The sequence below is a fragment of the Rattus norvegicus genome, chromosome 1 (genome assembly GCF_021556685.1).
Source record: "Rattus norvegicus strain SHRSP/BbbUtx chromosome 1, alternate assembly SHRSP_T2T, whole genome shotgun sequence".
Taxonomy (NCBI): domain Eukaryota; kingdom Metazoa; phylum Chordata; class Mammalia; order Rodentia; family Muridae; genus Rattus; species Rattus norvegicus.
In genome coordinates, this window is record NC_141534.1 from 215,930,001 (window position 1) to 215,943,437 (window position 13,437).

The window sequence follows — 13,437 nt, forward strand, 5'->3', positions numbered from 1 at the left end:
TTGAAGAGAGGTGTGAGGACCACGGCCCCAGCATTGCCAAACTCAAAGGCAGTCAGCAGCTGGGGCAGCACCTTGTGTCGACAGAAATCTTCAGGAAACGAGTCTAGACTCTTGCTCAGCTCTTGGAAGAACTTCTGCTTCTCAGCTGGCTCTTTGATCTGGGGGAGCACAGACAGGGTTCAGGGGGAAACCAGCCACATCATGTACATTCCAACTGCATGAGGGCAGGGACCACCCCAGTCTGAAGGAAGAGGAGCAATGCTATGGAGCCCAGCTCTCCACCTCGGGGTGATCATGGGCAGACTCTTCACCTGCAAAATGGTGTAACATCTCTACCAACACTCTGAGGGTTCAACCAGAAAATGCTCATAAAAGCTGCCAGCGAGCCAGGTCTTACCACCCATACTGTGGCCAGCGCTAAGGAGGCAAAAGGAGGAAGAGCTAGAGCTGGAGGCCAGCCTAGGCGACACAGTGAGATCAAGCTCAGCCTGGGCTATAAAGTTAGTCTGTTAGTGACTGTCCTTCCCTGCCGCTTAACCTATAAGGAAATCAATCACCAAGGGATCAAACCCCTTCATCTGCATGTCCTCTACTGTTCTCAAAAACCCATTACATGAGGAAACTGAGGCTCAAAGTGGGAAGGATCTTACTTGGCTCCTTCCCCTGGCCTGGTTGTACACACAGAGTGGGGTTTCTGGAGAGCCATAGAAAAAGTCAGGAAATAGGCACCCACTCTTCCACGAGACCTGGCCCAAACCAGGCTTGACAGTCATTAGTCTTTCTAATACCCCCACCCTGAGGCTGAGATACCCACAACACAAATTTCATGAGCACAGGTGGAAAACTAAAACATCCACACACAGTATCTCAAATAACACTTCCCACAATGTTACAAGGTAGGAAAGCACATAGGTTCCACCGACAGACAAGCTGAAGTAGAGAGAAAGGAAGCTTGTTTAAAGACACACAGCGGGGCTGGAGAGATGGCTCAGGGGTTAAGAGCACTGACTGCTCTTCCAGAGGTCATGAGTTCAATTCCCAGCAACCACATGGTGGCTCTCAACCATCTGTAATGAGATCTGGTGCTCTCTTCTGGCTTGCAGTCACATATGCAGGCAGAAAGCTGTACATAAAATAAATAAATAAATCTTTAAAAAAAAAAAAAGACACACAGCTAAGAAGTAACCAGTACTCCTGTGACTTTGCGTGCTGCAGAAAGATGCTGTCCCTCTCCATTTACAAAAGAAGACAGTGAGGGTTACAGGTCCCATGGTTGGAAGCTGGTCATGTGGCACATGGCTTCCAGGCACTGGGGAGACCAAGGTGGGATGGAGGGTACAAGGCCATCCTGGGATGTACAGTGAAGCCTTGCCTCAGGGAGAAGAAAATCAAGTATTTGGGTAGTCATACCCAGAGCCCCCTGTGTCCTGTTTTCCCACCACCTCATGAACAGCCTGGCCTAGAAGCAGTGACCCTGGCTGAGGTACGAAATGCCTAGGTGGCTTGAAGCTGTGTAGTCCAGTGTGGGAAGCAAGCTCTGACCCCAGAGCCAGAGAGGTGACAAGTAAGGTTCAAAAGAGAGTGGATCACAGCCAAGGCCACCCTTCCAGAGTCACAGAGGGCTCTCTTACTCCCACACAGTCTCCGGGGAGTTAGCCAGAAACCACCATTTTCTATGGGGCACATTTTCAGGGGACAGGCAGCCTGGCAGAGTCAGCCATGTGAGGAGAACTCCATGTAACAACAACTCCACACTGGCCAGGAGACATCAGGGCTCAGCAATCCCAGCTGCTTCTTTAAGATATAAAACTGTGGTACCAGGCATGGTGAATCGTGTCTTTAATCCCAATACTCAGGGAGACAGATAGAGGCAGGAGGATCTCTGAGAGTTTGAGGCCAGTCTGGTCTAATAACATAGTGAGTTTCAGGACAGCCAAAGATACATAGTGATACCCTGCCTCCAAAAAAAAAAAAAAAGGAGAGAGAGAAAAGAAAAGATACTGGCCTTCCTGCTTCACCCCAACAATGCACTCTGTTCCCTTGAGGTCTGCCACCCTCCTGCCCAGCTCCTGATTCTCTGTTCCCTACATCTAGCCGGGTCAGAGCAGAGCCTCAGGCCTTTGTCACTATGCCGCTAAGAGCTGCCGGATACTGTTGACTCTCTCTCCCTTGCACTGACAAGGATGCTCAGACCCAGAGTGCCCCTGTGCTCTTCTGCCTCCCGGGACCATCTTTCCTAAGTCACCTTCCAGATGGTTCCTACCTTCGAGTCTTTCAGGTCCTAGCACAATTTTCTTCTCTAAGGGATCATTTCCCTTGGAGACACTGGGTCATTTCCTTCTAGCACTTATGCAGGGAGCACAGGTTTTCTCAGTGACATTTTCTGTCTCTCTCCTGTAGTGAGAACTCCCAAAGGTAGGGACCCGTTTGTTTGCTCCTTGCTGAGTCCTCCAGGGCAGGTCTGACTCTCCTTCCTCCCCAGCACTTTGTGTGGTACCCGTGAGGAACACAGCAACAATGCAAGTATGAAGTGGCAGGGAAGGGGGGCTGGGGTAAGAGTCATGAAACACCTACTGTGTGCTATACTCAACTGCACACAGCAGCCTTCCCTGCCTGCCTCTACCATGAGTGGATTCAATGGACCAGAGAGCAAAAATATGAGGAAAGAAAGCACCACCCATACCACATAAAACTTACTTTTTCTTGCTGAAGTTTGTCCAAATACCATGATATCGTAACTACTTACACAGGATGTATAATTATCTGTAGCTAGGAAGTTAGCTACAGATAATTTAAAGAATACAGGAGGGGTTGGGTTAATGGCTTAGTGGGTTAATGTACTTGCTGTACAAACATGAGGAACTGAGTTCAAATCCCTGGCACCCATGTAAAAAACTGGGCATAGCCCAACACACCTGTAACCCCAGGGTTACAGAGATGGAGACAAAAGGGTCACTGGAAATTGCTGGCTCCGGCCTGAGTAAGACCCTAAGGAATGGGGATCACGCAACAAGGGATAGAGCAGGATACCTGATATCCTCCTCTGGCCTCTGCACATTTGCACATAGACAATACACATCGATATGCATATATATACACAACACACACACATATGACATTATGGAAGGATATACATTATATGCAAATACTATGCCATTTTACTTGAGGATCAGAACATCTGCCAACTCTCAGGAGCCCTAGAGCCAATTCCCCACTGTGCTGGTTAGTTCATCTGGGAAGAAAGAATCTCAACTGAGAAAATGCCTCCATCGGAAGTGCCCACTTTTGTGATTAGCGATGGATACGACCGCATGGCCCTAGGTTGTATAGAGCAGCAGACTGGAGTGGGAGCAGCGTGCTTGCCTCCACACAACCCAAGTGTGAGATGACAAAGCATGGGTGAGGGTCCTGGCAAGGGGTCTCAGCATGGACCGTGGGGCTCACCTGAATCTCCTCCAGGAACAGGTTGGTCTCCACAAAGCGGTTGCTCATGAAGCCACCAGGTGCCCGGCAGTTCTGCAGGAAGCGGGCCGGGTTGGGACGTACTTTGGGGTTAGCTCCCACCAGCTCGCAGTAATGGGTGACCAGGGATTTGGGGATCTGTAAGAGAAGGTTCCATGTCAAGGAAAGAGCAATGGGTGGGTAGCAAGAAAGAAGGGCCTGGGGCGAATGAGGCAGGCAAAGCCGGGCACTCACCTTCCCAGGGTTGCGCAGGGCAGTTGCCCGAGGTAGAGACCCATTGAAAACTTCCCAGATGAGGCAGCCCAAGCGCCACATGTCTGCTGACCTGTGGTGGTAACCCAGAGCTGTTCAGGGCTCCCCAGCATACACTAGTGATGCCTCCAACCTGTTTCAAGACCCAAGCACCCACTGCATCACAGGTCCTGGCTGCGCCCCTGCACTGACCCCTTGGCCCCAAGTAGTTTGTTTCATTAGCCCCATTTAACAAAGAAACCAAAGCTCAGAGAAGCACAGACAGTTGCCTCCAACACACAGCTTTCAAATTCAGAAGCACCAAACACCTAAACTATGTCCTTCTTAACCAACCACCCTCCTCCTAAGATCCTATTCCCCTTTCCTGGCAGATAGCAAGGGCCAGGGGTCTCCTAGCTAGTCTAGGGGTTCCGAGGGTGCAGGGGCCTCCAGCGCAGGGCAGATCGAGGTACAGTGACCTCAGGACCCACCACTTCTCTTTGACTGCTCTGCTGCTGCTATCAGCCAACTCCGGAGGATCATACTGCTCAAGCTCAGGGATCCCCTTGTTGGGTGGTCCCCCACCGTTGCCCTGTGCTGAGTACATGTAGTCCAGACCCCCAAGTTTCCACTCGCCAGCCTTGTCCACAAACACAGCAGCCATGCAGACATTGTTGTGGATGAGGTTGCAGTCGTTGACCAGGAAGCTGAGGGCTTTCACGATCTGGTGTAACCCCCATGACAGCTCCTGCTCCTTCAGACCACCTGCTTCTGCTCGTGCCTTGAGGTATGTTCCCAGTGGGGTCACAGCCTCTGTCACGATGTGGAGGCACTTTTCTGTCTGAGTAAGAAAAATGGTATCAGGGCACTGTTCCAGAAGAGGAAGGGAAGATGAGGGACTTGACAGGGAAAGAGGTAGTGGAGAAGATACCAAATCTGAAGGTGCTGAAGCACTTGGGTACAAAGTGAGGGCCTGAGGAGAGTAAGATGGGTAGATCGGGCGACAGGTACCTCCAACCCATCGATATAGGCCAGGATGTTGGGGTGTCGGAGAGTTTTGAGGCGTTTGAAGGCAGCTTTGGCCACCTGGGTCTGCTCTTCGGCTCCGGGTTTCACATCGTACACGAAGATGGACACCGCACTGCCTGTGGCCTGGTGGAGGACACAGCAACCTGAGAGGCGCGGGCCAGGTGATCATTCCAACCTGCCTGGTCTACAGCAGCTCTGAGCCGGTCTCCAGAACAGAAGGGAAGGTTCTCCAGCCAGTCTCGCCTCAGGACAGCCCTTAAGGATCTAGCCAGACCCACGTGACCCCCGTCCGGTTTGCTTGTCCATCCCTCGGTTCTTCCGCCCGCCACGTCGTCACTGGTCGCCCCACTCCCCAGCCCGTTGCCGGGATCTTTGGTCGCCGCCACGTCAGGCCCGGCGCGACACAGCGAAGCCGGCATTCAGACTAGGAAAGGCCGAGGTCGGCCGCGGCCTGCAGAGCAGCGCAGTACCTCACCTTTTTGCGGCCTCGGTGCAGGACCCAGGGCCCGGGCGGTCCGCCTTCGGGGGGCTCAGGGTTCAGCTCGAACGGGAAGTCCCGGACCGGGTCCCGGGCAAAGAACCACATCGTCGCCGCCGCCAAGGGCTCGGGAGCCTCCACTCCGGGTCCTCCGGCCGCCCGAGCCGGGGCGGGGCGGGGTGAGGGCGGAGCCACTCTGGCCTGTGGGCGGAGCTGTGCGTTGGGGCGGGTCTTTGGGGTGGGGCCTTGCGGGACAGAGGCGGGGCTGAAGGCAGGCCTCCGGGGGCAGGGCCGAGTACGGAGGGAGGAGTGAGCCAAAACGGTCATCTGAATGCTCCGAACTTGTGGCCTTGTGTAGATAGAAAAATTGAGTGTGAAGGAGAGTAGTGAGTGCAACAGTTGTAGGATGAGAAGGGGTGGGACCACAAAATGAGCGTGACAATAGAGCCCATCTAAACCCGGGGAAGAGGGGGCGGGGTGAGAGGGAAGCTGGAAAGAGATGGAGAGATAGAAAAGAGAGGCTACTACTGACAGTAAGATGGGAAAGTACGAATAGTGAGGAGAATGGTTATCTCTAAGCCAAAAGCTCCTTCGCCAGGCAGTGGGAAGATTCGGGGCTCAACGAGGAAATTGTGACAGGAGCAGTTAGTTACTACGGTAAAGGAACTTGAGACCTTGAGAGTTGTGTTGGGGTTGAGGTTGAGGTAGGAAAGAGGTGATGCAACTGTCCCGAGAGGTCTGGAAAACTATTGTTAAAGAAGGATGTCCAGAAACACTCCCTATCTCCAAAGCGGACATGGGTGCTGGCCAGAGTCCTGCAGGAGCCTAGAGCTGGAAATGATGGCCAGGGATTAGAAATCTTTTCTTCTAGACACGTCTCTCATCGATCGCCCTCTGCTGGTCCACAACCTCCTGCAACTCCAGTTTTAGGGGCTCCAACACCCTCTGTGATGGTTTGTGTATACTTGGCCCAGGGAGTAGCACTATTAAGAGATGTGACCTTGTTGGAGTAGGTGTGTCACTGTGGATGTGGCACTAAGACCCTAATCCTGGGCTGGAGAGATGGCTCAGTGGTTAAGAGCACTGACTGCTCTTCCCAATTTCCTAAGTTCAAATCCCATCAACCACATGGTGGCTCGCAATCATCTGTAATGAATTCTGATGCCCTCTTCTGCTGTGTCTGAAGACTACAGTGTACTTATATATAATAAATAAAAGAAATCTTAAAAACAAAACAAACCTCATCCTGCCTGAAAGTCAGTCTCCTACTAAGCAGTCTTCAGATGAAGATATAGAACTCTCAGCTCTGCCTGCACCATGCCTGCCTGGATGCTGTCATGTTCCCACCTTCATGATGATGGGCTGAACCTCTGAACCTGTAAGCCAGCCCAATTAAATGTTGTCTTGACTTGGTCATGGTATCTGTTCACAGCAGTAAAACCCTAAGACAGAAGTTGGTACCAGGGACTGGGATATTGCTGGGATAAGCCTGACCAAGCTTTTGTTTCAAAGAAAGAACATAGACTTTGGGACTCTGGATCTGAAAGTGGTGAAACGCTTTAAATGGGATTTAGTGAGCCATCCTAGTAGGACTATGGAAGATGTTGTTGCTGAGAGTAATTTGAATTGTGCAGGCCTGACCCAAGAGGTGTCAGAGGAGAAGAAGTTCAGTATGAGTCATAGAGACTGATTTTGTGGTATTTTAGTGAAGAATGTGGCTGACACTGTAGCTGACACACCAGAAGAGGTCATCAGATCCCATTACATACGGTTGTGAGCCACCATGTGATTGCTGGGATTTGAACTCAGGAACTCTGGAAGAGCAGCCCCAGATACCTGTCTCTAAATGAATACATAAATACATTTTAAAAAAAAACCAGAGGGAGTAGCCTTTAAGTTGAAACAGACATAGTGTCTCAGAAAGACCCTGGCCAACCTCCAAGTCTGGAATCTAGACCCTGCTAGAGAGGAAGCAGCTGGCTGTGTTTCATTGGGAAGTGAGGAAGTTCCTGACATGCTGTGTTGACCCTGCAGAACGTACTGGAAAATGAACTGTTTCTTGGGAAGTATGCTTGCTAATTTTATGTCAACTTGACACAAGTTAGAATGATCTGAGAGGAAGAGAGCCTCAAGTGAGAAAATGCCTCCATAAGCAAAGTCAGAAGGTTTGAGAGATGGCTTTGCGGTTGAGAGCACTGACTGCGCTTCCAGAGGTCCTGAGTTCAATTCCCAGCGAACGCATGGTGGTTCACAACCATCTGTAATGGGATCCAATGCCCTCTTCTGGTGTGTCTGAAGAAGTTACCATGTACTCACATAAAATAAATAAATCTTTAAAAAAAGAAAAGTCTGCAGGAGCTGGAGAGATGATTCAGGGGTTAAGAGGACTCAGGTTCAATTCCCAGCACCCACATGGCAACTCAACTCTCTGTAACTCCAGTTCCAGATGACCTGGTGCCTCATGCAGACATACACAGAGGCAAAACATCAATGCACATGAAAATAAGTGTCTTTTTAAGGATTGTTTATTTATTTCAGGTATAGGATACATTGTAGCTGTCTTCAGACACACCAGAAGAGGGCATCAGATCCCATTACAGATGGTTGTGAGCCACCATGTGGTCGCTGGGAATTGAACTCAGGACCTCTGGAAGAGCAGTCAGTGCTCTTAAGTGTTGAGCCATCTCTCCAGCCTAAAATAAGTGTTTCCAAAAAGAAAAGTCTGCAAACAGGTCTGTAAAGCCTCTTTGTTAATTAGCAACTGAAGGAGATATAGTTCGTTTTTTTTTTTTTTTTTTTTTTTTTCCCGGAGCTGGGGACTGAACCCAGGGCCTTGCGCTTCCTAGGCAAGTGCTCTACCGCTGAGCTAAATCCCCAACCCCCATAGTTCGTTTCTTAACCAGTGACTGATGGAGAAAAGACAGCCCAGCCATTGTGGGGGCCCCTAAGTGGTGGAACTGGGTTCCACAAGAAAACAGGCCAAGGGCTGGAGAGATGGCTCAGTGGTTAAGAGCACCGACTGCTCTTCCAGAGGTCCTGAGTTCAAATCCCAGCAACCACATGGTGGCTCACAACCATCTGTAATGGGATCTGATGCCCTCTTCTGATGTGTCTGAAGACAGCTACAGTGTACTCATGTAAAATAATAAATAAATCTTAAAAAAAAAAAAAAAAAAGAGGGGCTGGAGAGATGGCTCAGCGGTTAAGAGCACTGACTGCTCTTGCAGAGGTTCTGAGTTCAAATCCCAGCAACCACATGGTGGCTCACAACCATCTGTAATGGGATCTGACGCCCTCTTCTGGTGTGTCTGAAGAGAGTGACAGTGTACTCATGTACATAAAATAAATAAATCTTTAAAAAAAAAAAGAAAAGAAAACAGGCCAACCAAGGCATGAGGAGAATGCAATGCAAGTAAGCAGCACCCATCCATGGCCTCTGTGTCAGCTCCTGCCTCTGGGTTCCCACCTGGTTTGAGCTCCTGCCTTGGCTTTCCTCAGTAGACTATGCCTTGGGATGTGCAAACCAAATGAACCCTTCTCCTCAGGCTGTTTTTGGTCCTGGTGCTTCATCACAGCAACTGTGACTCTAAGACAGGAGGTATGTCTAGAAGCTCTCCAGATCCCCAAGGTGAACTCCTGGCCACAGTGTCCTGCAGGAGCTTAGAGTTGGAAGATGCCCTGGTCACTGAACTAAGCTACCAGGAGAAGCATGGCAAAGCCAGGAACTAAGTCTTCTCTTCTACTTTTTTTTTTTTTTTTTTTGGTTCTTTTTTTTTCGGAGCTGGGGACCGAACCCAGGGCCTTGCGCTTCCTAGGTAAGCGCTCTACCACTGAGCTAAATCCCCAGCCCCCAAGTCTTCTCTTCTAGAAATGTCTCTCATGGGGTTGAGGATTTGGCTCAGTGGTAGAGCACTTGCCTAGCAAGCACAAGGCCCTGGGTTCAGTCCCCAGCTCTGAAAAAAAGAATAAAAAAAAAAAGAAAGAAAAGAAAAAGAAGTGTCTCTCATGGCGCTGTGATGGTCAAACCTAACATTCTGTTATGGGATGCTTGCTTTTTGAGACAGTCTCAGGAATCTCAAGCTGACCTCAAGCACAGCATGTAGCTGAAGATGATGTTGAACTTCTTTTAATGTTTTTATTACATTCGTGTATTTATCCTGAGCACGCATACACATGCATTTTGTGTATGTGTGTGGGTTCGTGTGTCTCACAGCATGTCTGCAGAGATCAGAAGACAACTTGCAGGAATGGGCTCTCTTGTTCCATAATTGAGTTCTAGGGACCAAATTAAGGTGATCAGAGTTGGCAGCAAATACCTCCCTACCCACCCACCTGCACTGAGCCACCTTGTCAGTCTTCTGATCCTATTACCTGAGCATGGGGTTACAGGCATGTACCACCAAGCCTGGTTTATTTGATGCTGGGGATTAAATCTACGTCTTAGCTTAAATCCTTTACCATCTGAAGCACATCCCTAGCCCATGTTTTTTTTTTTTTTAAAGATTTATTTATTTATTATATAAGAACACTGTCGCTGTCTTCAGACACACCAGAAGAGGGCATCTGATCTCTTTACAGATGATTGTGAGCCACCATGTGGTTGCTGGGAATTGAACTCAGGACCTCTGGAAGAACAGTCAGTGCTCTTAACCACTGACCCATCTCTCCAGTCCTTACCCCATGTTGTTTTTTTTTTTAAAGATTTATTCATTTATTATATATAAGTACACTGTAGCTGTCTTCAGACACACCAGAAGAGGGCATCGGATCTCTTTACAGATGGTTGTGAGCCACCATGTGGTTGCTGGGAATTGAACTCAGGACCTCTGGAAGAGCAGTCAGTGATCTTAACTACTGAGCCATCTCTCCAGCCCTAGCCCATGGTTTTTAAAAGTAAAAGATATAAATGCCAGGCAGTGGTGGCGCACACCTTTAGTGCCAGCACTTGGGAGGCAGAGGGAGGCAAATCTCTGAGTTTGAGGCCAGTTCCAGGGCAGCCAGAGCTACACAGAAAAATCTCTATCTTGAAAAACAAAGGGGCCGGAGAGATGGCTCAGTGGTTAAGAGGCTGAGACAAAGGATCCCCCCCCCCCCCCCCCGGGAATTACTGGCAATCCAATCTCAGCCAAATTGGAACACTCCAGGATTGGTGAGGGAGCCCAGATGACGTTGCCTCCACAAGCGTGCGTGCGCGCACACACACACACACACACACACACACACACACACACACACACGACCGTGCCACACCACAAAGGCACAAATCTACAATAGGAAGAAATGGGTAAACTTCTGACACTCTTTCTCTCCACTGTTACTCAGAGCCTGGATGTAGCCAAGGCCAAATTCTCTGACGGAGATACCCTAACAGCACACCCCAACTGTGTACCAAATGAGAGGGAGACAGGTTAGCTTGTCTCTACAGGAAGTCTCTGTAGGGGTCTCAGGGTGTAGTCATCTAGGAGGAGTGGCCCGGGCATGCCACTCAGGGGAGGCATACAGTCCGTAATGAGAGTCCTTAGCCTGTGTTTTTCCACATGGGACACAGTGGAGTCTGCAGTGGAGATTGTGGTTCCCGAGCTCCTCCTTGTACCCGAACACCACTAGCATACTGCTGGGAGTTGGGAATATGGGTCCCAGGTCCAAGATCGTCCTCTGGGTAAAAGACAGATGGTCTTCTCTGCGAGATTTAGGCAAGGGCTCTTTACAATAAAGACCTTCCCCGCACCCCTACCCCCACCCCCATCCTTGATGAAAAGAAGAAAGATGGTCCTTGCTGGTTCAAAATGCTTTGATGGCCAAGGTGAATGTACACACCTTCCTCAGGGTGAACAGGGATTAAACACCTTTTTCAAGACGGAGTTCCCAGGAAGGGAAGCTCATTGGCCTGGCCACATACTTCATTATCACGGAGAACTCCAGGTGTTTTATGCTACTGTGACTTTTCTCAGGTAGAGGTGACGGGGTGCTTACACTCCCCTGGACAAGGTCAGAGAAGGAGAAAACCTAGTAACAAAGGAGTCTCCCATTTTGTGCTGAGCCCGGAGGCCATCTGGCTATGGTGGACTTTAATTATCCGAGCTTTCCCACAGAGGAGAAAGCAACACTGGACAATTCTTTTTTTTTTTTTTTTTTTTTTTTTTTTTTTTTTTTTGGAGCTGGGGACCGAACCCAGGGCCTTGCGCTTCCTAGGTAAGCGCTCTACCACTGAGCTAAATCCCCAGCCCCAACACTGGACAATTCTGCATACAGTGTCAACGTCTGGCTAAGGAGCAGTAGACGACACTCTGCGTGCACTTGGTTTAGCCAAAGGTGGACCACTCAACAATATACTTCCTCAGACCAGGAAGGCTTTGCCAATTCCTGAGCCTGGCCGGAGAAAGGCCTTGCACTTCCATGGGTCTGACACACTGCAGTCTTCAACATGGCAGTGCTCACATCAGTGCCATTCAATACGTGCTGAGCCAGGACTTCATCCACTCTCCATGCCAAGGGCCTGGCCACCTCGGGCCTCTGTGTGCCTCAGTGCACCTCTGCACTCACGTGCACCTACCCACACGACCTGCCAGGACCTGGTCTACACATCAAGTTCTAGACAGCCAGGACTTCTCAAACTGAAACAAAGTAACACAGTCCTGTAAAACAGCTTGCTATGCTGGAACAGTAACCAGTTCTCTCAACTCCCAGCCAGTCCCCTCCCAGTTTCTAGCCCAGCCCCTTCAAACATTTCTCCCAACCATTCCTCCCTCAGTTCCCCAACTGATTACACAGTCCTTTCTCCGAGATTTCCCAATACCAGCAGCTCCAAACTATAGCGACTGTCCCAGCCTCTCTGCTCAGCTCAGCTTCTCCTGACTCAGCTGTCTCCCAACAGCATCTTCTGCACCAACTGCCTTCTCCTCTCGCTCTGCCAGCCCAGCTCCCCACCTCCCCCAGTCTAAACTGGCTTTTTTTATATCTCAATAAATCCAAGCATCAACCAACACCAAAAGCCACTGAATCAAGCAGTTCTAACCTAAGAATTCTTAAAGGGCCAATTCACTAACAATTGGGGATCCTTTTAAATACCAGGCACACAAGACAAATCACACTACACATCCCTTTTAATGCAAAGAGAGAAAGCCAAATCCAGACATTTTACAAAGCACCCACACACCCTGACACCTACCCACAGCAGGTGGCAATGCACGACAGCAGCAGGCCAATCCCTCTTTTTTGGGTCTATCCAATGGCACTTGTTTGCACATAAAACTCTTTCCGGATGGTGGTTCCTGTGAAGAGACTTGGAAGCTTTGGCTTGAGGTGGGGAAGGTGGGCATCCTGTCACCTAATGACAAGATTTGCAAAATCTAAACAGACACCGAGTGCTGCCTGGGCAGGGGTGATGGGCTCCCAGAGTTGTGGGAAGGGCAAGTGTGAAGTGGGACTGGGGATGGCATGCTGTTGGTAAGAGCGTTCTCTGCTCTCCCAGAGGAACACAGTGTAATTTCCAGCACCCACATCAGATGCTTCACCAATCACTGAAATTCCTGCCCCTGGGGTTCCATCGCCCTCTTCTGGCCTCTGAGGGCACTGCATTTATTCACAGCATAAAATCACAGACACATTAACTTAAACAATACATTTTTAACTAAAAAAAAGAAAGAGCCAGGGCTGGAAAGATGACTCAGCCTTTAAGAGCACCGACTGCTCTTCCCGAGGTCCTGAGTTCAATTCCCAGCAACCACATGGTGGCTCACAACTATCTGCAATGGGGTTGGGTGTGTCTGAAGACAGCTACAGTGTGTTTTATACATTAAGTAAATAAATAAATCTTAAAAAAAAAAAGCAGGGTTGGGGATTTAGCTCAGCAGTAGAGCGCTTGCCTAGCAAGCGCAAGGCCCTGGGTTCGGTCCCCAGCTCCGAAAAAAAGAAAAAAAAAAAAAAAAGCACTGACTGCTTTTCCAGAGGTCTTGAGTTCAAATCCCAGCAACCACATGGTGGCTCACAACCATCTGTAGTGGGATCCGATGCCCTCTTCTGGTGTGTTTAAAGACACACTCATATTCATAAAATAAATAATTCTTCAGAAAGAAACAAAGAAAGACAGACCCAGATACAGTGGTTCACATCTTTAATTCCTTCCATAATCAAGAGGCAGAGGCAGGTCTGTGAGTTCAAGGTCAGCCTGATCTACATAGTCAGGCCATGTTGCAAAACACATACATTTTAAATTTTTTAAATATAAAGGAAGAAAA

At 49.3% G+C, this 13,437-nt stretch overlaps 1 protein-coding gene across 4 annotated transcripts in view; it reads right to left on the minus strand.

The window, feature by feature from the left end:
• Scyl1 (SCY1 like pseudokinase 1) overlaps positions 1-5,381 on the minus strand; it is a 13,661-nt gene extending 8,280 nt beyond the window's left edge. For 2 of the 4 annotated variants that reach the window (XM_087548310.1, NM_001011938.2), the window contains exons 1-6: positions 5,198-5,381; positions 4,705-4,845; positions 4,185-4,534; positions 3,697-3,787; positions 3,445-3,600; positions 1-158 (exon numbers count right to left, since the gene is read on the minus strand). The exon at positions 1-158 is cut by the window's left edge and continues 1 nt beyond it. In XM_087548310.1, the coding sequence (XP_087404436.1) occupies positions 1-158; positions 3,445-3,600; positions 3,697-3,787; positions 4,185-4,534; positions 4,705-4,845; positions 5,198-5,308 (1,007 nt within the window). In that variant the 5' untranslated portion in view covers positions 5,309-5,381. Of the gene's footprint in view, positions 159-3,444; positions 3,601-3,696; positions 3,788-4,184; positions 4,535-4,624; positions 4,846-5,197 lie in introns of all 4 variants that reach the window. The other 2 variants (XM_087548323.1, XM_087548317.1) reach the window with 1 other exon arrangement.
• Positions 5,382-13,437: the final 8,056 nt, after the last annotated feature.